The 25,883-nt window shown below is 46.5% G+C and overlaps 9 protein-coding genes across 9 annotated transcripts; 5 read left to right on the forward strand and 4 right to left on the reverse strand.

The window, feature by feature from the left end:
- Window positions 1-234: 234 nt before the first annotated feature.
- On the reverse strand, window positions 235-1,754 carry DEU56DRAFT_918222 (uncharacterized protein; the record flags this gene model as incomplete). Its single annotated transcript, XM_041358089.1, has 6 exons — window positions 235-764; window positions 811-883; window positions 938-1,023; window positions 1,086-1,241; window positions 1,313-1,516; window positions 1,565-1,754. 6 exons carry the CDS (start codon window positions 1,752-1,754, stop codon window positions 235-237), a joined length of 1,239 nt encoding a protein of 412 aa, XP_041202803.1.
- A 1,001-nt stretch (window positions 1,755-2,755) lies between these two features.
- On the reverse strand, window positions 2,756-3,249 carry DEU56DRAFT_701963 (uncharacterized protein; the record flags this gene model as incomplete). The annotated part of the gene is made up of 2 exons (XM_041347328.1): window positions 2,756-3,159; window positions 3,216-3,249. Coding segments are annotated over 2 exons (438 nt in total), but the record flags the coding sequence as incomplete, so codon positions are not given.
- Window positions 3,250-3,889: 640 nt separating this feature from the next.
- On the reverse strand, window positions 3,890-4,487 carry DEU56DRAFT_746730 (uncharacterized protein; the record flags this gene model as incomplete). Its single annotated transcript, XM_041349224.1, has 3 exons — window positions 3,890-4,021; window positions 4,072-4,285; window positions 4,345-4,487. The coding sequence occupies 3 exons, from the start codon at window positions 4,485-4,487 to the stop codon at window positions 3,890-3,892; spliced, it is 489 nt and encodes a 162-aa protein (XP_041202805.1).
- A 973-nt stretch (window positions 4,488-5,460) lies between these two features.
- Window positions 5,461-6,248, forward strand: DEU56DRAFT_918224 (uncharacterized protein; the record flags this gene model as incomplete). The annotated part of the gene is made up of 2 exons (XM_041358090.1): window positions 5,461-5,724; window positions 5,826-6,248. 2 exons carry the CDS (start codon window positions 5,461-5,463, stop codon window positions 6,246-6,248), a joined length of 687 nt encoding a protein of 228 aa, XP_041202806.1.
- Window positions 6,249-14,561: 8,313 nt separating this feature from the next.
- On the forward strand, window positions 14,562-15,243 carry DEU56DRAFT_746738 (uncharacterized protein; the record flags this gene model as incomplete). Its single annotated transcript, XM_041349225.1, is given in 4 exon segments — window positions 14,562-14,704; window positions 14,721-14,862; window positions 14,930-15,085; window positions 15,130-15,243. The coding sequence occupies 4 exon segments, from the start codon at window positions 14,562-14,564 to the stop codon at window positions 15,241-15,243; spliced, it is 555 nt and encodes a 184-aa protein (XP_041202807.1).
- Window positions 15,244-16,687: 1,444 nt separating this feature from the next.
- DEU56DRAFT_834318 (phosphoinositide polyphosphatase) lies at window positions 16,688-20,050 on the reverse strand. The gene is made up of 14 exons (XM_041354701.1): window positions 19,655-20,050; window positions 19,399-19,606; window positions 19,143-19,339; window positions 18,987-19,087; window positions 18,801-18,938; window positions 18,673-18,742; window positions 18,393-18,624; window positions 18,223-18,339; window positions 17,946-18,169; window positions 17,765-17,896; window positions 17,446-17,713; window positions 17,320-17,388; window positions 17,074-17,271; window positions 16,688-17,022 (listed from the first exon to the last, which is right to left on the reverse strand). The coding sequence occupies exons 1-14, from the start codon at window positions 20,031-20,033 to the stop codon at window positions 16,803-16,805; spliced, it is 2,553 nt and encodes an 850-aa protein (XP_041202808.1). The 5' UTR covers window positions 20,034-20,050; the 3' UTR covers window positions 16,688-16,802.
- Window positions 20,051-20,111: 61 nt separating this feature from the next.
- DEU56DRAFT_834321 (uncharacterized protein) lies at window positions 20,112-21,360 on the forward strand. The gene is made up of 6 exons (XM_041354702.1): window positions 20,112-20,166; window positions 20,212-20,286; window positions 20,348-20,571; window positions 20,620-20,720; window positions 20,778-20,958; window positions 21,015-21,360. Exons 1-6 carry the CDS (start codon window positions 20,137-20,139, stop codon window positions 21,259-21,261), a joined length of 858 nt encoding a protein of 285 aa, XP_041202809.1. The 5' UTR covers window positions 20,112-20,136; the 3' UTR covers window positions 21,262-21,360.
- DEU56DRAFT_834324 (uncharacterized protein) lies at window positions 21,361-24,100 on the forward strand. The gene is made up of 16 exons (XM_041354703.1): window positions 21,361-21,511; window positions 21,566-21,605; window positions 21,655-21,700; window positions 21,751-21,770; window positions 21,823-21,954; window positions 22,000-22,114; window positions 22,165-22,239; window positions 22,293-22,572; window positions 22,619-22,735; window positions 22,787-23,024; window positions 23,072-23,309; window positions 23,358-23,425; window positions 23,476-23,574; window positions 23,626-23,764; window positions 23,811-23,917; window positions 23,968-24,100. The coding sequence occupies exons 1-16, from the start codon at window positions 21,409-21,411 to the stop codon at window positions 23,990-23,992; spliced, it is 1,842 nt and encodes a 613-aa protein (XP_041202810.1). The 5' UTR covers window positions 21,361-21,408; the 3' UTR covers window positions 23,993-24,100.
- Window positions 24,087-25,870, forward strand: DEU56DRAFT_834339 (uncharacterized protein). Its single transcript, XM_041354704.1, has 6 exons — window positions 24,087-24,742; window positions 24,801-24,890; window positions 24,950-25,017; window positions 25,065-25,185; window positions 25,232-25,483; window positions 25,533-25,870. Exons 1-6 carry the CDS (start codon window positions 24,104-24,106, stop codon window positions 25,677-25,679), a joined length of 1,317 nt encoding a protein of 438 aa, XP_041202811.1. The 5' UTR covers window positions 24,087-24,103; the 3' UTR covers window positions 25,680-25,870.
- The last annotated feature ends 13 nt before the right edge of the window (window positions 25,871-25,883 follow it).

A 25,883-nucleotide genomic window follows, 5' to 3' on the forward strand; every position in this document is an offset into this window, starting at 1 on the left:
CAGTCTCTAACATCGCTGCCGTGCTACCCTCCACATGCCTAGTAGAACATACTACTCTTTTGTGTTTGGTTCATTTTCACAGTGGCTATCATCCTTGTATAACACTACTACTACAATCAATGTATCGTTTGACAATGCTTTTGAATCCAACTACATTCCTCATTCCCTTGATTTGATTGGTCAACAGAAAGGACTTCGTGTATATTTGACAGGCAAGGTAACTACTAGTAAGGTCTAACAGTTCATAAAGTCTAGCACAGATCCATAATCTTGATCTAGATTAGCCAAAGCTTTGTTGAAGTTGAATTCAGATGACCCCAAGCTCATGGATGGACTAGCACCAATGCTACCTGCAGGCAAGATGCTCGACATGCTAACTGCGTTGTTGTTGATGAATTGACCAAGACCGCCGGCTGTTGACGTGAGCTCAGGCGAAAGCGAATTTGGGATAGCGGGAGAGGTGGATGGTGGATTTGGGATAGTGGAAGGAGTGGATGATGTGAGCTCGAGGGTTGTTGTATGGCCAGAAGGGGTAGTATTAACAGGAGGTGTATCCTCGCAGGGGGAATCCAACTCGTCATTGCTTACGACAGTGGCATTGCTCTTATATGCCTTCCTGCAATGACCAGAATTGTTGGAAGCCCCGCATTTCTTCCCTTTGTCTGAGCGGGTCCGGCGGCATTTATCGACAATGTCACCGCTGTTGACCTTCTTCTTCCAGGTGCCTCCAACAGATTTCACCAGCTTCCAAATCAGGTAGGGCGCTGGATACATTGCTCAGGTTTATGAAAGGTATATTGTCGGGCCAACCTTCAATGACAACAAGGTAGCGCTGGACGACACTCCACCAGTAGTTCGCCCAATGCATCCGCACCGACGGATCCTGTGTGATCACCTCTACAAAATTTGTTGTAGTTAGTAATATAAAATAACATACAAAGAACTCACAGAGTGTCCTGTTGATCTCACGGTGGATTGCGCTCCGAACATCTGAGGTGAGCTTTTTATGGTTTCTTGCAGCGCCTGATAGATGCAGTCAGTGGAGAGCAAGCTTTTGATATCAAAATGATCCCTAGCTTTCATACCCTGAATGGCAAACCCCTCCATCTTACTCATGAGATCCTGGTTGTTGATATTCATCATGGAGCCCATGAACTCATCAACACCTTCAGTTGCAAAGGCAACACCACAGAGTGGGAGATCTGTAGAGCCATGTGTCACGTAGATGATGATCTCGGCACCTGTCGATGTCCACAAGTTGTTGAGCTGATAGCTGTGTCGATAAGTAGTAGCAAAAAAAAGCAATAATGACTTGCCTCATTCTCGACAGCCTTGAGTGTCTGTGTCATGTCATTGACCTTCAATTTTATTGAGATGCAGATGCCGGTTGTCTTCGTTTCCTTGTGCTCACTGTACTCCTGCAAAAGCTGCACCTTCTTGTCTTTTGCAAGGTTGCGATATTCAGCGCGGTTCTCATCACTGACGAGCTCTTGCAACACAGTCTTGCCCATGGCCCCTTGACAAGTCATCAGTTTGTGCATGCTAAGGACAGAAAGACACTTACCATTCTCCTTGTCTTCATGGCGCTTCTTCCAGCAGAAGGTGTTCCATGCATTTAAGTTCGAACATTGGTAGCATAAAATCCCGCGGCCCATGCACAGGTCATTCTGGTCACGGCGGAAACTCTTATGATGCGAGGACACAATAGTCTTCACTGTCTTGTCGAGCTCATTCCAAGCACTGTCAAGAGCCATCTTAAATTGACAGGATTTATCGCGACATTGGGCAGTAAGTGCAGCATGCGCTTCCTTGCTGAGGGTCACCTTTGGATGATGAGGAGGTTGCACTTGAACACGCCTGCAACTGTTTGTCACCATGAAGGTGTGCAAAACCATCAGAGTGGTAAAATTCATCCTGTTGGTGAACAGCTTTTATAAGTCAACAGCAAATACAAATTTACACTGCTAAAACGACCAATGGAATGCAACACATCAGGTGATCTATGAAAAGAACAGGTAAAACAAATAAATTGTGCACAAGAAACTTAGGCCGCCAACTACTCTGAAGAAGTACAAAACCAACATGAGAGGTGGCTGTGAATGACGATAGAATCAGCGATGCTGGCCAGCGAAAACCAAGGTCGTGTTGCACTGGGCACGTTGTTCGTGATGGCAGGTGACAATCGAGATGGTGGTCCACCACGGAGTCATGAGGGTGTGGATTTGACTTTTGAGGGGGAGAATACTCTTGAGTCCATGGTGGATGTTGGATTGTACCAAGGAGTACTGAAAGCGATTGGTGGTGCAGTCCGATTAAGTAGTATGGCGCTTGATACCAGTGAATATTCAATGCAAGCCTGGCACATTTTGAACAACTGTGTGAGGATTGGGGTTCAATAGACAACAATAATGAAAATTGTTAAGCACCTTCAGTGTGTGTGATCAAGTAGTGCTTACTAGTATGAGCAGTCGCGGTGAAGTCAATTGGACCAGACTACCCAGAAGTTTAACTTGAGTGACACACCAATCACAACCCAATCTACTTGATCTAACACCTAATTCCACCATCTCTTGCAAGTTGCAACTAGTCTGCACATACCAGCATTTGGAGATGACACTATTACCTCTGGGTGGTCGTTCAGCGACAGTAACAGATCTGCAAGTCGGACACCAATACCACATCTGCCCGAAAATCCAAGCTGCAACTCAATTTGATTCAACCGGTACAGATGGATAGCATTGATGGTGGTGCATGCCTGCCACTGCCTTCTCAGCTCCACAGCAAGCGGAGGATTTGTGGCAAGGAGTTGTTCTATGGTTGTGTTGGTCTTGATTTTCTCAGCGTGTATTGCCATGCGTAGACGACGGACTTCTATATCCAGACACTGTATTTTTTCATGAGCCCGTTGGAGCTTGAAGTATTTCACTGTGGCTTCACGGTGAGCAGGTGCAGTCCAGTCAGCATCTTGAATGTCAGTACGCAAGTGACACAATAAGTCAAATTCACCAAGAAAGCTGTATTTGACAATATCCTTCCATGCTGGTTTTGGCCTAGGTGGGACCAAAGCAGCGGCCTGAGTGTTGTACCAATTGATAGTGTTCCGAATAGTGTCTGAACATCGTTGAAGGGCCTTCGTAATCTGTTGATGTAGCTTGTAACCTAAAACACATGGCGCTGCAATCAATCCTAAAATACATCAATGACAACTGACTTACCTGTTCCTGAAAGCGAGAGCTTGGACATCCCTGATTCGTCAAACACTGAGAACATCCTTTTACATTGTTCTGGACCGGCATTTCGCCACCAGTCGACACAAGTGAATGAGGGTGCTGTTTCCATCTGCTCGACATCTTGCCAGTTGTCAGCACCCTCAGTCGGGTTCTAAGGTTGAGTTCAGAGTCGTATAGAGTAGCAATGAGAAGACTTACAGTATGTGCTTGCACTTCATCCTTGAATTTATCAACCATCGGGCGGTCAAGCCAGTAGTCGGAGCGAAACCTGCATGTTGCAGTTCAGGTAGTGGTGCCACCAGTGGCTGATGACGTCCATCGCTTCAGGCTATTGTTGCCGTCCATAGTGACTAGCCACTCCAGAGCCAGAATTTCTTCATCCTCCAGCTTGTAGAAGCAGCACAGGCAGGAGTTCAGAAGCCGCCAGTTGGGCGTGTTGTGGTTAAGGGCTTTGTTGATTAGGATTTCGACATGATGTAATATTTCGAGATATATGTTGTAGGTGTTTGAAAACTGTGTATTGAGGTATGATTGATATGGTGTCTAGAAGAGTTCAGAATGAGGCAATGATGATGTCATGTGTGAGAGCTTACATTATGGAGGTGGCATAAAGCTTTGCATTGTGCCTGAATGCTAAATCAGGGACATGTTCAGTGAGCCTACCGAAATGCAGTGAGTGTGCGGATGGAGATGGTGACAGTGGGAAATAACAGAGAGCACCCTAGGTACCCATGGTAAACGAGTGTTTCATTCGGATACTGGTGAGATGGACGAGGCTGCAATGACACATGCTTTTGACCTGGACAATGTTAACAATACAGCCGGTCAATGTGCCCTGAACCTTGTTAAAAATGTCGACTAGTTGAATATTTTTGAGAGATACGCAGTAGCCATTGAGAATGGGTTTAATTGAAGGCAGAAAGATTGGCATGCCATCGCCACCATCTTGGCTACGATAGTCGAGATACACGTTGACCAGCCATTCAATCTGAGCACCCCAATGTTCATTTTGAACTTCTATACGGTCGGTATGAGTGCATGAATCCACATAACGGCTATCACCGCCAGCATTACTTTAGTATGAATTAGTAGGAAAACAAAGATATGTGCATACCATCCTGAAAGATCTGCCATCTGCCGAGCCAATACTTCGAAAGCTTCGCGTTCTCCGCCTTCGTGGCTGAAGTCAACTCCTTCCTCACCAGGTGGCACAGTGTAAGGTATATAATCTATGTCAATGTTAGTATCAGCCAACATACTCTCAATGAGATGCCAATCTTCACTGGACATTTCAACAAAAAAAAACAAAAAGTCAGCAGAATGTAAGAATTAAACATGGGCCTTGCACCCTGGACGTGCATTTGGCGCTTCACATTCGTTGTGTGCCTTCGCTGCTCTTGTTTTGCCACTGTGAGTGCACAGAAGTTCGAATAGAACACTGGAATCTGTGTGTGATCGTCACCTTTGAGAGCCCTGCAATTTTCTTGTATGATCCATGCGACATTTGGCTGTGGCAGAAGTATGGTGGCTTGGAGGTAGGGGATGGCAGGAGATATGCCACAGAGGCTGAGGAGGGCAGGAGGGCAGGATGGCAGGATGGCAGGATGGCAGGAGGGCTGCGGCAGGAGGGCAGCAACCCTAGAGGCTAAGGAAAATATCTAGATGTTTGAGGGCATCTAGATGGCTTAGATGGTGAGGTCAGGAGGGCAGGAGGGCAAGATGAAGGTGGGCAGGTGGGCAGGTGGGCCGCAGCAGGAGGGTAGTGACTCTAGAGGCCAAGGATGGTGTGTAGAGGCTCAGGAGGGCACCCCAAAGGTTTATGATGGCGTCAACAAGTTGGTAAGACTGGGATAAGGGCCTCAGATAGTGCCGCAGGGGCTGAGGAGGACGAGACAGTGTTGGCAATGACAATGAGCAAGACCAAGAGGCATGAGAATCCCGCCAGGGGGGAATGTGTACCTTTGCCAAAAGCACAGTGGGCATGGGAGAGCAATTTCAGGCGGGATAGAGTGCCAAACCATTAAAGGGTGTTGCCGAGCCTCCCGCTGTAGAACACCTAAAGGTATAAGAGGATTTAGAACATGATTTAACACTGGTGTTGAGGATTATGATAACTAAGCCTAATAATACTGGGCCATACACGTAATCACTCAGCATAGTAAGGCTTACTTATTGGGAAGGTCAGGTGGTGACTTCATGTGTGACTCCCGTCCAAACCCCTTGCTAAGTCATGGCAAAACAGAAAAGTACATCTGTGAACACTGGCGCCGGCGCCGGCGCAAGCTCAGCTCACTGGACTGATGAAGAGACCACCCGCCTTATTCAATATCTTGCACTTCACCATGCTGAAGGTGGAGATGGTATCAACTTCAAACAGGCAACCTTTGCCGCTGCAGTGGCTCATTTGTTGGAGCCATTGGAATGCATTCCAAAGGAGAATCACGTCGCTGGGAACAAAAGGGACTGGCAATCTTGCAAGAACAAATGGATCATGGTACATGCATTATTATTTTGTAAAAGTTGATTAATTGAAAGTCTGACTACTACAGTGCAAGAAAAAACACGCCGCCGTCACTGATATCAAATCATGATCAGGCTTTTCGTAGGATGAGGAACTCAGCGCAAACATTGGCCAAGCTGATGCTGCGCGGTGGACTGCATTTGCGAATGCATGTCCCGATACGAAGCCCTTTCGCAACTAAAGGCTGGAAACACTTTGACAACATGGATGATCTCTTCCATGCCCAGATCGCACATGGCACCAATGCTTTTCATGCAGGCCAGGCAACCTTTAAATCACAACAAACTCCTGACAATATCAGCAATGAAGGTCTCGGTGTTGCTGTTGAGCATGGGCCTGCAGTACCGGCACCTGTGATAGGAGACTCAGGAGTCGAAGAAGATGAGGAGAGTGGGATGGTTGCAGGAAGAGAGTGGGACAAAGACGAAGAAGATATCATTCCTTGGGAAGCAACTCCTCCCCCCCCACAAAGCGAAAATCCACAGCTGCATCTTTGACTCTGTCTCTCGCTGGGTCTTGTTTGTCTGGACCACTGTCGAAACACCAGCGTGTTAGCGGATCAGCCACTGTGCTCTACGCAATCAATAATCAATTTTCCGAGTTCACCAACATCTTTCGTGTAGCATCACAGTCCAAAAACTCAGCTATTGCCTTATCCCCTCAGTGCAAGCAGGCAGCAATGCAATGTGCTCAACTTCTCGAAACACATCTCGACGATGATAGCATGGCCGTGCTTATTGAAGCTTTTCAGATGGATGTCAGCACTGCTGACACATATATGGTCATGTCCAATGATGGGCCAAGGAAGTCTTTTGTTGACCGCAAGATCAAATTTATCAACAAGCAAAGTCTCTAGATAGTATTGTATTTTTGCGTGCTCATCCTGTCATGTCCTGACAAGCGCGACACACTCTACAATAATCTCTCCACATAGTGTCTGCAATATGATCCCTGTCCTCCATTGCCTTTTGCCTTTCAGCACAGTCTGCTGGTCCTCCAGAAAGATCACCCCTTGACTCACCTGGATCAGGATCAATGAGATCCTCAACATTGAATTCTTCTATTTCCTTTGGATCAAAAATTTGGATGAAGTTATGGATGGCACAAAGTGCTGGGGGAATTTATGCTTGTGTTGACATGCTATACTCTGGCGGATGTACAAGTATCACGACCCGCCTCTTGAGAACACCGAATATCCACTCGATCACATTTTGAGCTTGAGTGTGCCGAAAATTGTATATTTCTTTGCAGTTTTGTGGCCTGCCTTGCATGAGAAGAGAAGATCAAAGTGAAATATTGCTCACCGAACTGCAGCTCAACCCCACTCAGCCAAGTGGTACTGAACACTTCGGTACAGAACGAGAATAGAATTGCAGATTCCAAACCCAGTATCCATGAGGTAGTATCTTCCTCGTGAAATGTATAGGTCAGTGAGACGGGCATAATTGTAAAGAGTTGAGTCTGAGGTTGATCCATCCCAACCACTGAGAAGGTACTGGAACTGAAGATCAAATGAACAGCATGCAAGACAATTTTGGCTAGCGAAACCTTTCTGGTTTCGTGCAAGCTGTCCTTCTTCTACTGACAGACAACATGCAATGTGTGTACCATCCATAGCTCCAAGTGCTCCTTCAAAGTGCAGAAAGAGTTTTGGATTCCCTGATATTTCCGCTGGAATAGGTGCGTCCTCCTGCGGAAGACATACAAATTTATTGTAGAAGGGTGCCAAGGACAAAGCAAGCAGGACTCTCTTGAAATATCTGATGTGGTATGTGAGACAATGTATATCTTGCAATAGTGTGAATGTACTTCTGCGTGGTTGTGTGGGAGTGCTGAAAATGTTCTGCAACATGATGGCTCGAAAGCCCTGTCACACACGTGTAGAGAAATATTGCAACTTGTTCATCAAGCAGAATTTATTTTGAATCACATAGCCCGCAAGTCCAAAGCTCATGTAGAAGTGCATGGAAGACATGTTTTCTCATTCCAAGCTCAGTTTTGATCCGGTCAGGGTGTCCGTTGATGAGTTCTTGCACCCATGCGTGCCCAGTGAGGACTGAGGTATGGTAGGGCTGCTTGTCCAGAAAAGGAGTCATATATGCGATTATAATGCCCATGATAAGTTGAGAAATCATTGTGGCTGCCATCCGCAGCATGTGGAAATGCTGAATACCATGCATTTCAGCCTTGATGTGATGTCATACTAGTACGTGCATGATACATTGAGCTTGTCACGGCTGTTTGTACATATTGTTACAAAAAAAAAACTGTGAAACAAACTGGAAAATAAATGCAGTTGTCCAGGCTCTAAGACTTATCTCTGCTCGTACACTATATTTACATATGATGGATGATTCTGTAACTTCATCTCCAAGCTCTTCTGTAGTCTCATCTTTGTCTCACAATTCTTCTTCAAGAACTCAGTCCTAGTGCTCATATAATACTCACCTCAAGTATCACCTTCAAAAACCTTATGATGCGACATCAGTTGGACACCACATGTCCTGCCAAAGTCTCTCTCCAAACATAACTTTATCTTCTCAAATGGGGTTGTGCATTATTAAAGACGAGCCCAGCTTATCTGGAGGCCTGCAGTTTGTGAGTTCGTGCGTCCAGTGTTCTGTCTTTGATTGTTCTTATTTATTGCACATAAGGACCTTGACTACCCATTAGTCAACCAACCAGATGAAGAAGACCACTCCAATCTTGCACTACCAATCTTGCACTAGAGGCAGCTCAAGCAAAATGTAGGATTTGTCAAGCCCAAAAAGACCTCACAGACAGACAGCATCTTGGAGCACCACATAGTACTTACTAACCTCCATCGCTGTCATGTAGAAGCTGCAAACATGTGAATATTGACAGCTGACCTTGACATGGGACACATGCATATAGAGCAGAAGAGAAATGGTGTTCCAATGTTTATTGGGTGCAGGGCTGGCAGTAGTACAACCGCAGTTCGGCTACGGCCCGCTCCGACTTGGCATTCACCGGTTTTCCAGTGTTTGGGTTATCCTAGTGAGCTAGGCCACCTATGTATAGTTTGGTCTGGTTCATTAGCTGCGCAGATTGCCACGAACCAACTGTAAGCCAAAATTCATGAACGGCAGCTCGAGCTGGCTTGAGGCCAGCTTAAGGTGGCTCAAGCTGATGGAATCACAACTTATTTTTAAGTCTCCTTCCCGGTTGGATTCCCTGTTGAATTTTTGTACTCCTCAAGGCTCAGGTTATCACGTACTACCATGAATCATAAGGTCCCGATACGGGTTGACAGTAGATTCGGACTCAGAGATGTTGTGGGATCTGGTTCATATGGTATGTCGTCCACAAGCTGATTACAACTGCAAAGCTCAACATGAACCCTGGGTCTGCTTAGCTGTTGTATACCACGCACGGAACATCATCAAAGATGACGCAGTTGCGATTAGTGTTTAAAAGTCCGGTTGCAGGACCGAAACAAAGACTGCAACCGGACCAAAACCAGACCGAAAAAGACCGGACCTCAGTTGCCAGTTGCCTCAGATCCAGGAAAGTCCAGTTGCAGTTGCCTAACTTTGCAAAAAATGAAAGACCGGTCCATTGCGGGACCGGTTGCCTATATATGGGTAGTGCTCACTTAGGCGATTCTATCGGTGGTCTGATCTTCAAAATTGGTTGAGATTTGGGAAAGTTACAAGCATTTTAAGAATGGCTCGTATAAATCTGTGGGGCGTGTTTTTAGGCTTGTTGGCACTGAACCAGGGATTGATTTCCAAGCTTAAAAACCTTTACCAGTGTGTTCGTAGACCTCAAAAATGGTATGGAACATCAAATTTAGATAACTCTTGATGATTATCATGCTCCAAGACTAGCACAAAGATCAGACGTGTTAGAACGGCAAGTCAAAATCAGTCAAAATCTCTGATTGGCTCATAATGTACCCAAAACTTGAGTGTTTGACAAGGTATGAGTAGCTATAGACTTGCCTAGACTAGGACTACAATTACCATTGAGACACCTAAGCCTTACAACAACTTTTATTTTTCAAAGACAAGCCTTATAACAATTTTTTGTCAAGCTTATATCTTGCTTATATCTTACCCTATTGACAAGATAAGATTAGCTATAGTATCGCCTTGACTAGCAGCACATATTTCGGCAAGACACTTAAGTATAGTAATGACATTTCATATTTGACTCACATGCAGGGCGGAGTTTAGGAACCCTTTTTTATAATGCTCATATCTTGCTCAGATCTTAACCGTTTACTACAAAAATTAGACCGTTGGAATCGTGGGAAGGGGTACTACACTGCCACGGGACCGGTTGTGGTGGCAACCGGTCTAAAACCGGTTGCAGGACCGCAAAAGACCAAAAACATTGGTCTTTATGGGTCCAGTCCAGGTTCGCTGATATTGTAGGAATAAAAAGACCGGACTTAACCGGACTTTTAAATTCTATGTCTGACCTCTGGTCAGATCAGAAACTCCGCCCATTCATGGCGCTTACCGCCCATTGGATAGCCAAGGAAGAGAAGACATCAGTACTCATATTGAAGGCCGCCTTGATCGCCTTCTACCATGTTCCTGGAAGCCACACTGGCAAATCTCTTGGTTCAATATTACTGCATCTCCTCGATCGCGCCAATGTCGCAAATGATGTCAGTGTTTAGCTGTACTATATGACACACTCTGACTTTGTTTAGCCTGGCCATTTCACCCTGGACAATGCAGGGAACAACAAGACTTCAATGAAGGAGCTCTCTCATTTGCTCGAGGAATGCCAGATTCATTATGATCTGATTGAAAACAGAATTCCCTGCTTTCCGCACGTTATCAACATATGCGTAAAGCATATTGTCGACGACTACGCCACGGCGGACTTTTCTTGCGTGGCAGAGAAATGGGATGTTTGCAGCACACCTATTGACAAGGAATATATTGGCGCTATCACCGGTAAAGCTCTCAAACGGGCGAGAAATGTTGTGCGCTCGATTCGTGCATCAGACCAACAACGTGGGAATTTAAGGGATACCATTGTGAGAGGTAATGAGAAGGCATGGTTTCAACTTTCAAGGAGACAATGGCGAGCCGATAAAGCTCCCTACAGTCGAACTCCTGCTCGATGAACCAACACGCTGGGACTCAGTTTACGCCATGCTTAACTGTCTACGAACTCTACATCAGGTAAGGCCTTATCTCACTTGACATTTGTCATAGACTAATGGTTGCCCAGGCGGTTGATTTGTTCTTTGAGTCCACCAATCAATGCTCCATACGCGAGAAAAAGTTGAGTCCAATGGAATGGCATTTCCTTCAGGACTTCAAAGTAATTCTGGAGGTCCGTATCAATGTTTTTGAAATCTATGTTGCAATTAACTGTGTTATGTCAGTCCCCGCACAGAGCTCAGCAATCTATGTCGAGCGAGAGCACTCCCATGTTGGGTAGTGCGGTTCCAACCTTTGAAAGGTTACTCGAGGATTGGAAGCAGTTGGCTATTGGCGCCCCGCACTGTGCACCACTCATCAACATTGGTTTGACTTGGGCGGAGAAGTATGACGGCCGGATGGCCTGCATGAATGCATACGCAGTTGCGATGTGTCAGTCCCTCGCATTTTCACAAAGGCTAATTTCTGATGATTGTTTTATAGTCGTTGATCCAACCTGCCGAACGTCATGGGCTACAGATCACTGGGACAATGATCGAGTTGATTCGGCGAGAGTGTTCATTCTGAATCTAGTACATTTATTTAACTAACAACGGCATGCGCTGATATGTCCTGCAGATGCATGCCAAGTGAGCGCAGAAGCTCCCTGACGTACCAGTTCCAACCCACCCAGTCTCAAGGCTACAAGCACGCACACTAGGCTCATGTATCTATGGAATTCCTGAGAGGGATGTACCGTTGCATAGCCACAATATTTTCCAGATGGTTGAACAGGAGTTTGGGGCTTATACCACAGCTAACCTTAGTCCTGAGAGAACGAACATACTCTCTTTCTGGCAGGTGAGCATCTTGTTTTCCATTAAGTCACATCTTTCGTTGTTGTTAAGACCATGTTCAATGGGTTGGACCGGAGGGGCTTGGCTTCAGCTCGTGCACTGCGCTCTTTACCCGAGTATGTGCCCCTAATTTACAGGGGGGTAGATATCGTCGGCCGAGGGGTATGGATGGGCCGGATGAAAGAGGGAAGACTACCCAAGATTTCGTTTGGGTAGAAACTAACAAGGTACTGACTACCCGAAGGTAGAGGTGGAGGGATTTAGCCTTAGGGATATAATCCCGAGGCTCGGAGGATCGGACTAGGACAATAATTCTAAGAGCCGAGAGGACACGAGGATTGAACAGAGTCTAAGTTAATATTCAAACTAAGGAACTACTACGGGTTACAAAGGGTTTATATACTATAAGGTATCCGTCGGACGTCCGGCTGAAGTGCAGTACTCAGAACATAAAGCTATGTAGAAAGCATACTAGTGAATAAAACATAACTGCAGACGATTGAGAGTGGGGCCGGATATGAAATAGAACAAAGGGAATGAGTTAAATGAAAGGGAAATGAATAGACTAACGGACAGATCAGAATGGACCCGGATATTAACTGTCAGAAGGATCCGGACACATAGGGGCAGAAATAAGCATATACAAATGGGGACTCAGGGAAATGAATTCTAGAACGGACCCGAGGAATCGGATGAACCAGACCGGACAAGAAGCCTCATGTATGGGATATGACAGTCGTTGACTACAACATTTTGACTAGATGTCCGAGGCAATGTTCCCGACAGTCTACACCATCGCTATGGACTACCTCCCCATCCAGGCATCCGCTGTCCCCTGTGAGCGGGTGTTCTCGTCAAGCAGTGAAATGTACACCAAGAAACGCAATCACATCAGCCCAGTCCTCATGGAGGCGCTACAGATGGTAAAGTTCTCCGTCAAAAAGGAGCAACTTAACTTTACCAAGGGTTGGGCAGCATCACAATGGGACATGGAAGGTGCGATGGTATCCGACAATGATTCTGATGAGCTTCTGGCACCCGTATCTAGCGAAACTACAAGTGACGGTTGTGCGTATGATGCGGTCCTCAAAGCCATTGCAGAGCATGAGTGCGATGACATTGACGATGAGGTCACCATTTATGATACTTGACATTTCCTCAATTTTGATATATCTTTTGCCGCACATTTCTTACTCCTTGCTTACCATCATGCACTTTATCATTCTTCATGTTTGTATATTCGAATTCATTTGTTGCCTCAAACCGCATCTGACAGTCTCCTGGTCAGATAATTGCATCCTCAGGATCTATTGAGCTGGAGTCATGCTGAGAGAGCGCCATCTCCCACAGGTTCACTTGTTTTCCTCCGCTCTCTGTCGCAATTTCCCCAGCGCTCCCCACCATCGACGGCATTTTGCCACACGCGAAACAATGTTTTCAGACATTGGAGAACCTGCGTGCCTCTCACCATTTACGAATCCCGCACCACAAACACTTTTGGTGCATCAAATCGCCGTTGATCCCTGAAGAAACTCACCGCCGAACCCATTAACTTTAGGTTCAACCGTCCAGGCCGATTGTAAGTACTGTGTCCTGGTAGTTTCCCTGAAGAAACTCACCACCAAACCTATCAACTTTAGGTTCAACCATCCAGTGTTGATTGTAAGTACTGTTTCCTGGTAGTTTCCCTGAAGAAACTCACCGCCGAACCTATTAACTCCAGGTTCGACCGTCCAGCGCTGATTGTAAGTGTTGTGTCCTGGTAGTTTCCCTGAAGAAACTCACCACCGAACCCATTAACTTTAGGGTATAGGGTCCTTTCCCTGAAGAAAGTCGCCGCGGGTCCAATAAATGGGGTTTTTTTTTTTCAATTATCTGTTGTGACAGCTCACATTCCTTCTCAATATACAGTATACAACGTGATCTCGACATACAGTGTACAATGTGACCTTGATTCTCAACGATCCCCAACGACTTTCACTTCCAACCCAACCTGCATCACTCAATCCTCCTACCCCCAACCCAATCTCCTCAAAATTGTGCGCCACTCCACTCAATCCTCCCGCCCCCTCCTACCCAATCTCCTCAAAACTGCGCGCCACTTCGTCATGAGCCGTTCACGGACGATTGCTGCCACCCCCACCTGGGACACCTCCACTAATCCGCCGGTACATGAAGGCCTTGCTGCCTGTTCTACCCTCACCCTCTCCATTTCTGCCCTTGCTGCCCGTTCTTTCCTCACCCTCTCCATTTCCTCCCTTGCCAGTATCTTGCGGGCCTGAGTGAGACTGCAATATTGCTAATCCAATTTAGCTTTTCGAATATCGGAGAAGTCAGCTGTCAGTCGGTCACTCACATCCGCCTGGGGGCCCATTGTGATCGTGTGCGTTGATTTGTGATCGTGTGCTTTGGTTTGCGATAGAGTATTTCAGACGTAGTACTACGTAGTGTTGTCGACTTGTCGTTGTAGAATAAAATCTAATGATTGATTGATTGCGCACAGGCTGCACAGTGCACAGCGCACAATGTTTCTATTTCGGGTCCACCCTATTAATACGCGTATTTCTAAATTCTAATTAAGTCTTATAAGTTACACATGAGTTTGGGTCCTACTTCTCAACTCAACCATCATGTTCATTGTCCATCGCCCACGGAATCAAGTAAGTTCGTATCCACCCTCCATGCCAACGTCCTAGTCCTCCTCCACACCAATGTCCCAGACTCCCAGTCCTCCTCCACGCCAACGTCCCAGTCCTCCTCCACACCAATATCCCAGTCTTCCTCCATATCAATGTCCCAGTCCTCCTCCACGACAAATCCGCACAAAATGTGTGAGTTTGTGGCTACGAATACGTCTTTGATTAGTATCACAAAGATTTCAGGGGCCATTATTCCTGAAGGGGCGTCTGCAGTGGGGAAGGCGGTGTCTGGGAGGGTAACTGGTGAGTGTTCATTTGGGATGGTGTGGGTGTGCTGATGCTGCGAGTGCCAGAAACTCGTGGAGCTCATCTGCGGTGCAAACATCGCAAGACACGTTAGACCGCTCACACTCTGTTCAGTGGCTGCTATGTCACAGGACGTGCATGGGTTCGTTATCGAACGTGCTGCTCATGCTGTTCATCAATGAGGTGGGTACTGCTGTCTCTTGCTCGTATTTCGTGTGTTTAATTTCACCGCAGGTGACTATGTGTTCAGAGAAGGTGGCGGGGTTCCCAATGCCTGTATTGGGTCCAGGGTGTTGCAACTCGTAATGACATTGACAAGACGTTCAGGTTGGGCATGGCGCATCCTACAGGGCCATTACAATTGGGTGAGTTGCTGTTCCACGATGCATTTCTTTCTGATGATGATGTACGATCTACCATAGCTGATTTGATGCCTGCCTCTCTATTCAGCAGAGGCTCTACAAGGGTACCTCAGATTCCAAGCATCGCCCTTTGGTGTTACTCGAGTGCATGACGGACGCTCAGTATCTTGAAAAGAAGAATTATCATTCATTGTACTTGTAAAATCCCCAGCTGCTCTCTACCATTTGTATAGATTTAAATTTTGAATTTTAAATTTATTCTAAATTTAAACTTAGTTTGAGCTGGCTTGAAGCCTGGAAACACGGCTTACTGACTGGACCGGGCCATGTATTATGTAATATATAACTAGGTACATGGCTTGGCTAACTATGGGGAGATAAACTCAAACTGCGGCAACACTAGCTGGCAGTACAAGTTAGACTAGTGTTGATACATACTTGTATTGTGTGTATAATCTGTATTGCTTGTACACTCTGTAGTCCGTGTGGTGTTTGTCCGCCTGTTTGTTTGTACTTAGCAGTTCCAAATTTTGAATTGCTTGTACATCTGTAATACCTTGTACAGTTTGTGTAGACTTATTGTTCATGTTAAACCTGTCACCAAATTAGTAGTTTGCTGATGCAAGCTATTCAAATGCCCAGATCTTATTATAACCTACTCATTGACTTTGCCTGAGAATAAAATATGTAGTGAGGGTTAGCACTAGTGAGGAGCAAACACCTACCAGGTCACCAGGTCATCATGATCCAGGTCACTGCCAGGACATTCAGGTGTTGACCTGGTGCAGCCAGGTGCCTGCACATAAAAATAGATTTTCAGATGATGAAATAGCACTATGTATATGTAAATCACAGTAAATATTTGCTCTAACTTCAGTGTGTCATGTGTGAGAAGCAAACACCTACCAGGTCATCCAGGTCACTGCCAGGACGTTCAGGTGCCACCAGGTGCCTCACCATGCCTGCACATTTGCTGATGTTTGAGCTGTCAGGAAAGTCCCAAATTGGTAATGCCTGTCTGCAACATACTTAAACCAAACATTTACCAAACTTAGAGCCTGGACAGCTGCCATTTATTTCCAGTTTGTTTCTCAGTTTATTTCATTTACCACAACATGCACAAACAAATGTGATAAGCCACCATCCAGGACCAAATTGGATACACCACACGACCTCGCGCCACAGTGTCAAAATCTTTGTCCTCACTGTAGGCAACAGTGAGCTCAAGTATTTTACCATTTCAATAAATAAAAATTGTACTTTCTCATGGACTGAAATCATTCAACATGTATTTATTACAGTGAACAAAATGAATAAAATCTGATGGCCAGTAATGAACAGAAATGTCAGCGAGAGCCTCGAGAGCAAGAGGGCCATGCAAGGAGCCACTGTAATGGCACATGGTTGAGGCAAAGTTCGAGCACTAAGAAGCTGACAGAGATCATGCATCCATGTTGGATGTCTGCAACAGAGCCAGCACTAGGTAGTACAGCAAACAGCTGCAGGTCACAGTTTGGAGTAGCGAAGCACAAAGGTTGTGAATTGGACGGTCAACCTTGTTGTTAGTCGCAGTCAATTGTGATGACAACACTGCCCAGTGCCACCACCGGCCAAAATTGGACATGTCACAAACACATCACTGATTGTCACTGCAAGTCACATATTGCCACACCACATACAGAAACAAACTGAGAAACAAACTGGAAATAAACAGCAGCTGTCCAGGCTCTTAACAAAATTTCGAAAAATCACCTTAAACAATTATCCCAACCACTGTTCGTAAATAGCCACTAAGTCCTCTCCATAAGTACCTACATCCTCTGCCTCCGTGGTTCTAACATAAGCAACATAAGTGTCAAGCGAATTACCCTCCTCCACAACACCCTTCGACTTTCTAACAAACCTTTCGTATATTTCTTTGTCTTCAGGTTCTGCTTCATCATTGCATGCCTCTAGCAAAGCAAAGCACTGATCAACATATCTAAAAAAACCAGCTTAGTTATCATCTCTATAATGATCCAAACAAACTCACTTCAGATACTCTGTTTGCTCTTCGACTGGCACGTCTGGATGTAACAACCTCTTGGCAAGTGCAGCTGATGAGCGAGGATCGTCAGTGGAAGGCAGATCTGATTTTAACACCTCTTGTTTGGAGCTCAATGCTTTCTTGGAAAACCCGTGCTGTGACGAAGGATATGTGCCGATCCAACGACGAACTCCAGCCATGAGCCTGGGAAACAGTTTGCATGAAATACCAAAGACTAAGTGGAATACGTACCGTGGATGATGTGCTGGATGAGTGCTGTGAGGGAGAAATGGGCTGTAAGCGATGTCCTTGACAGTCTTCCTATACACAATGACAGACAAATTAGCAACAGTTTCGGCGCTGTACAACACTGCTTACCCTGGCAGCTTCAAGGTGCTATTCATGGAGTACGCAAAGTGCTTTCCAAGCGAAGTAAATAAGAGCGGTCGATAGTACTCCGCCCAAAACTCTCCGCGGACGTTGACAAAGTCACACAACGCTGGAGAGCACTCCATCACGTCGTACAACATCTGAAGATGCTGCTTCTGGAACCATTGCTGGTACTGACCACGCTTCGGAGGAAGCACCGGGCTGCGTTCCGCTGCTACGCCAAGAAAGAGATTGATCGCTGCTTGTTTGTCTGCGTCTAAAGGAACTTGTCAGTTCTGAGTGGGCGAAGTACAAGACAAGCCAATACCCAGAAGAGAATTGGCATAAAAACGGCGGATATTTTCAATGATGTCCCTCGAGTGACTGTTCCAGTGAGGCATCCTGCGATATGTTTCTACCCGATTTACAAGTGCACTACCAGTATACTGCAGCGCGATGGCTACACAAATATCAGCGATGGTTAACACAAGTTACACGGCATACTCAACTATCTCCGTGGTCATGATACATTTCAGTCAGCATGTTCACCGCATCTGAATCGAATGGAAGGTTGGGACTGGCAACAACACCAAGGGCATACAACTGGTGACCCAGAGCACGCTTGCCGAAAACAAATTGTGCTGCATTTGTACGATCCAGGCAGTCGACGCAATTTGTGCGACATACACCATTCTGTAGCAGGATGGAACGACGGTAATGTTCGTTCTCTTCACTAGAAATGACACAGTCAATATGGCATCTGAAAAAGACGTGTGTGATACGCACAAGTTGCCGTTATGGAGACAATGAGCGAGTGGTTCCACGCCGGAGTGGAAGAAACCCGTCATTTGAATGGATACCTCCGCTATGTCCTCGAGGTAGCTTATAACATCCTGCGTCTTCCTACAGTCATATTGAGACAGCGCCGCTCCAAATTACAGGAAGTTCGTACGTACTCTTTGTATGCCCGTGACATATCCCAAGCCCGATAAACCATCTTATACTCTTCCGGTAGAAATTGATTCAAATATTTGACACATTGAGTGTACTCATCCAACAGCTTCGATTCGCGTGGCTGCGGCTCCCGCCGTTTGATGAGGTTGAGGACTGTGATTGGCGCGCCGTATCGTGCAAACAGGTCATCGAAATGACGAGACGCAGCGACATAGAAAGGATCTACAACGCTGACTTTGCAAGTGTCAAGACAAAGGTAAGAAAAAGTCACAATGGGCGTACTTTCAATAGGCGGTCGAGGAGTCATGCTAGTAGTTTCCTGTGTCCAATATATGGGAATGCTTCCCCTGTACTAAGAACGTACGACTGATATAAGACCATGGCAGATCGCGTGATGCGTTAGCCCGCACCTGAACGTAACTGGTATATTGAGGGCTCGGCCGACGTTGATATTCGCCTGTTGAGGGACCAGCGGGAGGAAAGTAAAATGGTGTGGTTAGTGCTTCTGATACAATTTGCTCTGTCTCAACCTCGTTTGCAACGTTTCCCTAGTAAATCCTTAAGGAGAAAGGTTATTTATTATACTGGTTCCATACCTCTTCATTAACACCGCGTGTCAAATATCGAGCTCCAGCATAATGGCGCGACCGACGAGCAATAAGTGTTACAAAGACTACACGCCCAAGCACAGTGAGTTCTGGTAGCGTACTTAGCATCGCAATGCGTGTAGCGTAAACGGCTGATGTGCTTACTAGCTTGATCTACATGTCCATGTATGAGTGGCAGTAGCCACGGACGCCAGACGCTAGTGACGGGAGAGTCCTTGAGAGGTGCATCGATCATGTGGAAATTCCAAACGTATCGATCGTTGAAGGGCCATCCAGTGCCATTGAAACGCTCGGGCTTGGTGAGATTGTTTTGAAGCGTAGAAGTTATATCATATGAGTAACTAGAATGAGGCACATTGATATCGATTAGAAATGGTTCGTGCACTTGACCATTGCCCACCTGAAGTAGAAGTTCTTCGACATGTCAACTTGCTTAAACATGTTCACAAGTCGCTGCTCCTCGGCAGGACGTTCAATCTTGTGATTGGAGGGAACAGGTATCATCTCCGTGTTCTCGCAGTGGTACAAATAGTGGCCACCAAGAAGTGCCACAACAGAACGCTTTGATATGACAATCATGTACCATCCAGCGGTGAACTTTATGAATCCTTGGTCTTGTCAGCGACTTACGATAAACGCCCTGGTAGAAAGCGTACCTGCAATGCCAAAGATTACGCGTGCCTTGCCAAGCCCACCTGATCCCTTGTTACCATCCTCCAGCATCTTGAGCATGTTACTCATCTGCTTGCCGCTGTAGTCGGTGTCATCTTCAACAATGACGACCTCACTTTGCGAGGTGCGGTCAATCTTGATAATCCGGTGGCGTGAGTCAGAGGCATTAGAGGCGACGATATAGAAGCGCAGTTTGTTCTCGTATAAAATGAACTTGTTGAATGCAGAGAACTTGTGTACCAAGTTACAATTCGCAGGGAGTGGTATTGACTTGTCGGACGACTCCGTAGCTTTGCCCTGAAGCCCAGCGGCGTGGATTGTCGATGAGCTTGGTGGATCTGACTGTGACGCTAGTCGATCCATAGCACGTAACTGCAAGTAAGAGTACTATTCACGAAGCTGTAACTGGCATAAGAATGTCGATGACTAAGCGCACCCCCTATTGTGCAAGTTTCCTTTAGCCAACATGTGTGGGCGATACGCCCTAGGTCTGCAGGTCAGTTTTCATTGCACTTTGCTTCAGCGGTGTTAAAGTAAATAGCGTGCTGAAATACGCGCTTTGCCTGGATACCCCAATCTTGAAATTGGGGAATGGGTGAACGAGGACAATTTCGTGGTGAGTCTTCATGTTTTCAACACGCACGAAGGCAAACGATGACATGCTTCCTGAATGACAGCCCCGCTACAACATTGCGCCAAACTCTCAGGCGCCCGTCATTCGCAGGCGTGACGCGTCTTCACCGGACCTTCAAATGCAGACTATGCGGTGGGGCATCCCATATGGTAAGGTTCATGCAAAAAATCAACAAGCCATCAATGCACGCTCGGAAAACATCATGGAAGGTGCGGGAATGTGGAACAAATATCGAAGCAGTAATCGTTGTGTCGTTGTTAGCCAGGGGTGCGTATTCGAGTTCGGACTCTGAGACGGTTGTGAATACTCGATCAGGTATTACGAGTGGCAAATAAAGGGCAAGGACAAGCTTCCCCACTTCACGAAACATGCCGATGGGAAGGCGATGCTTATGGCTGGACTCTATCACGTCTCAGGTGCGCATGATTCCTGACCAGCGACTACTGCCCGCCCGCCATACTGACAATTCGAAGACGAAACCTACCTTTTTGCTATAATTACAACGAGCGCCAGCAAATCACTTAGTTGGCTGCACGACCGCCAACCTGTCATTCTTACATCCCACGATGACGTCACGAAGTGGCTCGACACTAGTTCGCATGCATGGTCTGCCGAACTCGGCAAACTGTTACAGCCGGCTGAGGGTCTAACATGGTGTGCTGTTTTCTTCCTTGATTGTATCTTATACACTGAGTTCGGCTTATACACAGCTATCAAGTTCCAAAGGAAGTTGGAAAAGTCGGTGCCGAGTCTCCCACCTTTGTTCAGCCCGTTGCAACACGCAAAGACGGTATTGAGGCTATGTTTGCAAAGCAACGCACCAAACAGGAGGGAAATAAGGAGGGCATCAAGCGCAAGCGTAGTCTATCTCCAGTCATATCCTCATTAAAATCCGAACCAGCTGGGAAGGAGGATGAGAGTCATGAGACAGAGGGCAAGAAGCTCAAAGTTGAATAACTGGTTGCATATAACACACTGTACCTCGTATCATCATGTATCATAACCCTAACCCTAATCCGTATTAGGCAAGGTTGCTTCGCACTGCCTGCAGGCTGATCTGAGCTGTTGGAAACATCACCTGGCGGCAGCAACCTGGAGGTTCCTATGGCCTATTTCTCAAGCCCAAGGCCACAGTCCTCAAGTTCTGCCATCAAGATTGTCAATCCGGCAGAACATGACGACAAGGCTAAATTGCAGGCTAAGAGAGGTAGTACCTTCGATTGACGCAAATATCCACGCATAATTTGACCCGGTTCATCAGATTCTCCCCAGCGTCAGTGTAGGAATATCTTGATTTATGGGTAAAATCAACTCTTCAGCGACAAGTTGATGTTTTAATGTGCCACGCAGATCTTGTCGTTATCAAGACAAAGGTTGTATTTATTATCATCCGCCGGTATGTGTGGTCCCTAGTTTGATAGTATACCCCCTCTCAAGGTTCTTCAGGTTGAAGATTCAAACAATCCGTACGGAATATTTTTTATCTTTGACTGCCTTGAGCGCTCACCGTCTCTCCAGGCCACGTCCAGAGTCACCTATTCCTGCTTCGCTGTCTGCACAAGCCGTCAACGCTCCCGTGTTTGTGCCAAAAGCACCTTTTCATGCCATTGCAACTCCATCTCCAACTTCGGCATCGTCATACACTCCTTCGTAAGACCTCTATGCGTTACCCGATGACTACTGACACTTGCGTAGTCCCTCACCTTCGACCTTCTATCCAACTCATGACGAATACGATGATTATGGAGACTCTGTCTCCAATCAGACACCTCAAACATTGGAGCATCCATTAGTCAGTCAGTATCAGCAGGTGCGAATATGTCATTTTATAACTTTTCACTAGGCTTATATTTATTGTAGGTGGATTATGACGACCATGCCTCACCGATGGGCAACTTTTATCAATCTCAACAGGCTACGTTTGCAAGGCAACCTGTAAGCTTCTCCTGCCAATATGTGGGAAAGCCTGTGTTACTTTTATTGTGTAGTTGGATTATCATCTATACTCGCACCCTACTCCGGATGCCTTTCCCTCAACGCATTTTGTCTCTGATGTAATTCGCGAGGAGTTGCACAAACGCTCAGAAGCCTCCCAACTGGTCCCAATACCCGGACATAACCTACCTGATGAACTCCAGGGGTATCACTCCCTTGCTCTTCTTGAACCTTCCGTTACAGAGAGGCGCAAGTTCTTCAGTTGGCACTCTACTGTCTATCGCGCAATTAGTTCCAACGATGGTGTATCATATGCTCTTCGTCGCGTCGAAAGTTTGTTTAAACCATGATATTTACTCTCCATTATTGATTTGCGCAGATTTCAGGTTGATGCATCAAGCTGCATTTGGAGCCATCGAAACGTGGTCGCGTATTGAGCATCCAAATATTGTCCGTGTCCGTGAAGCATTCACTACTCGTGCATTCAACGACAATTGTATGTTGGACCTTTGCTCGACCACGTTCACGGCTGACAAATATAAACCAGCTTTGGTGGTCGCGTATGAATACTACCCGAATGCTCAGACTCTCTTTGAATTGCACATCAAACAGAAGCCGCCGGTATTTCAGCATGGCCGTCTTTCAGCCTTCTCAACGGCATTACCTGAGGCGACTCTATGGTCATACATGATTCAAATTGCCAGCGCCATCAAGGTAGTGCACGAAGCGGGCCTCGCAGTACGCATGATTGACCCAACCAAAATTATGGTCACTGGCAAGAACAGGTGTGCTCTCTCACCTCGTATGTGATTCATCTTATATCTGCGCGCAGAATTCGCATTGGTTCGTGTGGTATTGCAGACGTTCTGATGTACGATCCTCGCCAGGACACTGCGATCGCCCAACAAGAGGACCTCGTCATGTTTGGTCGTCTTGTGTTTGCTCTCTGTTGTAATAATCTTGCGGCCGTGAACACACTGCCCAAAGCACTTGACCTGATGGGTCGCCAGTACTCTGCTGACGTGAAGGCTCTTGCTCTTCATTTGGTCTCTAAACCAAATCCACACAAGGTTGGCCTTTCTCATTATCGGTATAACCTGCGTCTCATCGTTTCTCAGAGTATCACACAAGTAATAGACATGATCGGAACGAACCGGTTAGTCCACGAAATGGACGATATGCACAGGTAAATGAAAGTAGATGCATACTTGCGTCGATACTCATGCTACCACTTAGTTCCGTCAACAGGCTTGAAGCTGAACTCATGAGCGAGCTCGAAAATGGGCGCCTGGTTCGCCTTCTTTGCAAATTTGGCTTTATCAATGAGCGACCCGTGTGCGTTTACCACTGCTCAATCCGAGCAGAACATCTCAACCTTGGTTTTAGATTCGCCCGTGAGCCTCGTTGGTCCGAAACGGGCGATAGATACATCATCAAGCTATTCCGAGACTATGTCTTTCATCAAGTGGACGAGAACGGTAATCCTGTTATCAATCTTTCGCATGTCTTGGCTTGTTTGAATAAGGTGCTCCTTGTTTATTGGGCTGGAAAAACGCTCATTCTCTTTCTAGCTCGATGCTGGTACAGACGAGCGTATCATGCTTGTTTCCCGTGACGAACAGAGCTGTCTCGTTGTGAGTTACAAAGATGTGAAGGCCTGCATCGATACTGCTTTTGGGTAGGATCTCGTTGTCTTGCCTCGTTTTCATTTGTCTAACACCCATTCAGTGATCTAGCTCGGGCATCGCGATGATAGTCGATCTAAACATGCAAAAATAGGTAGAATCTGAAAAAGACGCGAAAAATACAAAATATTTTGATTTCAACTTTGGTACAATCATGCATATGGTACTCTACTGCGTTGATGGTTTTCATCTGTCTCTTCCCGACGTTGATGAGCACTTTGGTTTGCCGTGTTGTCACCACCCCACAACTTTACGGGAAAATCACGGTTGCAGTTACAATGAGTTCAGTTCACCCATGTGCCAGAGCACTTGTACGCTGGCGGTCTCGTCAGTTGCAACACACACTGGCATGGCGACTACAAAATAGCATGCCAAGCAATGCTTTCTCAACGTCGTCGGTGCTGTCAGGTAATCGAGCTATAGTCTACGACACCAATGGTGACCCAGCTCGCGTCCTGTCTGCATTCTCCTTCCCTGATCTGCCACCTCCGCCTCCAAACACCGTAAACATAAGGCTTCTGCTTGCACCCATCAACCCCGCAGACATAAACGTCATCGAGGGCGTTTACCCCGCGAAACCGGAGCCTGATGTCTCCCTCTCCCAGGCTAAGGATCACCCGCTATTCGTGGGGGGAAATGAGGGCCTGGGCAAAGTGATGGCTATCGGCGATGGCGTGGTCGGTCTGAGGAAGGATGATTGGGTCGTTATGACCAAGGCTCAGAGCGGAACATGGTCGTCAGCGAAGAATGTTGCCTTGTCAGATGTCCTCAAAGTTCCCAAGCAGGGTCTGTCTGAGGCTCAGGCTGCTACTATCACCGTACGTCCTCACTCTTTATTGTCAGAGTACTTTTCTTAATTCAGTACCGTTGGTGAAGGTCAACCCCCCAACAGCTTACAACATGCTGCACGACTTTGCCCAACTTGTAGAAGGAGACTGGATCGTGCAGAATGGTGCGAATAGCGCCGTATGTATGAGGTTTCTTTCGTGAGCTAGCGGCAATCCTTACCCCAGTCTGTTTCTCAGGTCGGTCAAGCTGTGATCCAAATCGCAGCTGCCAAGGGGTACAAAACTATCAACTTCATTCGCGACCGGTGAGTCATGATTACCACACGAACGGGCTTGGCTCATTCAACCACAGTGAGGACGTTAAATCGCTGAAACAACATCTGGAATCACTAGGTGCAACGCACGTCGTGACATACGATGAATTATCCGACAAGTCCTTCAGAGCGAAGATCAAAACGTGGACTGTTGGCAAGGTAGCAAATTCTTCATCTTCCAGTTCAGAAAACTGACCAGTATCAGGATATCCGCCTTGGTCTCAACTGTGTAAGCGGGGAAACGACCACCGTCATGGCCCGACTACTTGGGAACAATGCGCATCTTGTTTCATATGGGGCGATGTCCAAGGCGCCTCTTTCACTTCCAACGTCGCTCTTTATTTTCAAAAACCTTACTTGCCATGGATTTTGGCAAAGCCGTTGGTATAGCGATAAATCTCTAGAACAACGCCAGGAATTGCTTGAGACGCTGACTGCCCTGATGCGAGATGGGAAGGTACGGAACGATGCTTGTATAACTGATCCATCTCATCTCGGCGATCCAGCTTCAGAGCCCTAACCATGAAATTTTGACGATTGGCGGGACGGAGAGCGACGTCAGTGCGTCTGAAAAGATTCGTGACCTCGTGGCACGCTTAGGGCAAGGGATGTATGGGAAGAAAGTGCTCCTGAGGGTCGAAGAAACTGCATGACATGGGCTGATGCCCCTGTCCAGTGCAGCTGTGCCCGGTTGATCGTTGCCGTCTGCCATTTCCACTTGATAAGACTTACCATATGCCATAAATAATGAGGCCCAAGTGTCATAGCCATTATGATATTTTCCGTGTACAAGTTCCAAGCCCGGATGCTGAGAATTGAAGTTGGCTTCCTCATTTGGGCAGACCCTTTGGAAAGTT

Source organism: Suillus clintonianus (assembly GCF_016758775.1).
Source record: "Suillus clintonianus strain FC179 chromosome Unknown DEU56scaffold_127, whole genome shotgun sequence".
NCBI classification, from domain to species: domain Eukaryota; kingdom Fungi; phylum Basidiomycota; class Agaricomycetes; order Boletales; family Suillaceae; genus Suillus; species Suillus clintonianus.

Bases quoted from the DNA above. Each gene is read 5' to 3' on its own strand.
- DEU56DRAFT_834318 (XM_041354701.1), bottom strand. From the start codon at position 20,033: ATGGATCGACTAGCGTCACAGTCAGATCCACCAAGCTCATCGACAATC. The intron at 17,897-17,945 runs GTTGAGTATGCC...ATATTTGTGTAG, and splicing joins GTATCATGACCACGGAGATA to CCATCGCGCTGCAGTATACT. The intron at 17,272-17,319 runs GTACGTATTCCA...ACTGTTTCCCAG, and splicing joins CATCCAGCACATCATCCACG to GCTCATGGCTGGAGTTCGTC.
- DEU56DRAFT_834321 (XM_041354702.1), top strand. From the start codon at position 20,137: ATGTGTGGGCGATACGCCCTAGGTCTGCAG. The intron at 20,167-20,211 runs GTCAGTTTTCAT...TAAAGTAAATAG, and splicing joins GATACGCCCTAGGTCTGCAG to CGTGCTGAAATACGCGCTTT. The intron at 20,572-20,619 runs GTGCGTATTCGA...ATACTCGATCAG, and splicing joins TGTGTCGTTGTTAGCCAGGG to GTATTACGAGTGGCAAATAA.
- DEU56DRAFT_834324 (XM_041354703.1), top strand. From the start codon at position 21,409: ATGGCCTATTTCTCAAGCCCAAGGCCACAGTCCTCAAGTTCTGCCATC. The intron at 21,771-21,822 runs GTACGGAATATT...CCGTCTCTCCAG, and splicing joins GTTGAAGATTCAAACAATCC to GCCACGTCCAGAGTCACCTA. The intron at 22,736-22,786 runs GTATGTTGGACC...AATATAAACCAG, and splicing joins TCGTGCATTCAACGACAATT to CTTTGGTGGTCGCGTATGAA.
- DEU56DRAFT_834339 (XM_041354704.1), top strand. From the start codon at position 24,104: ATGGTTTTCATCTGTCTCTTCCCGACGTTGATGAGCACTTTGGTTTGC. The intron at 25,018-25,064 runs GTGAGTCATGAT...ATTCAACCACAG, and splicing joins ATCAACTTCATTCGCGACCG to TGAGGACGTTAAATCGCTGA. The intron at 25,186-25,231 runs GTAGCAAATTCT...GACCAGTATCAG, and splicing joins AAACGTGGACTGTTGGCAAG to GATATCCGCCTTGGTCTCAA.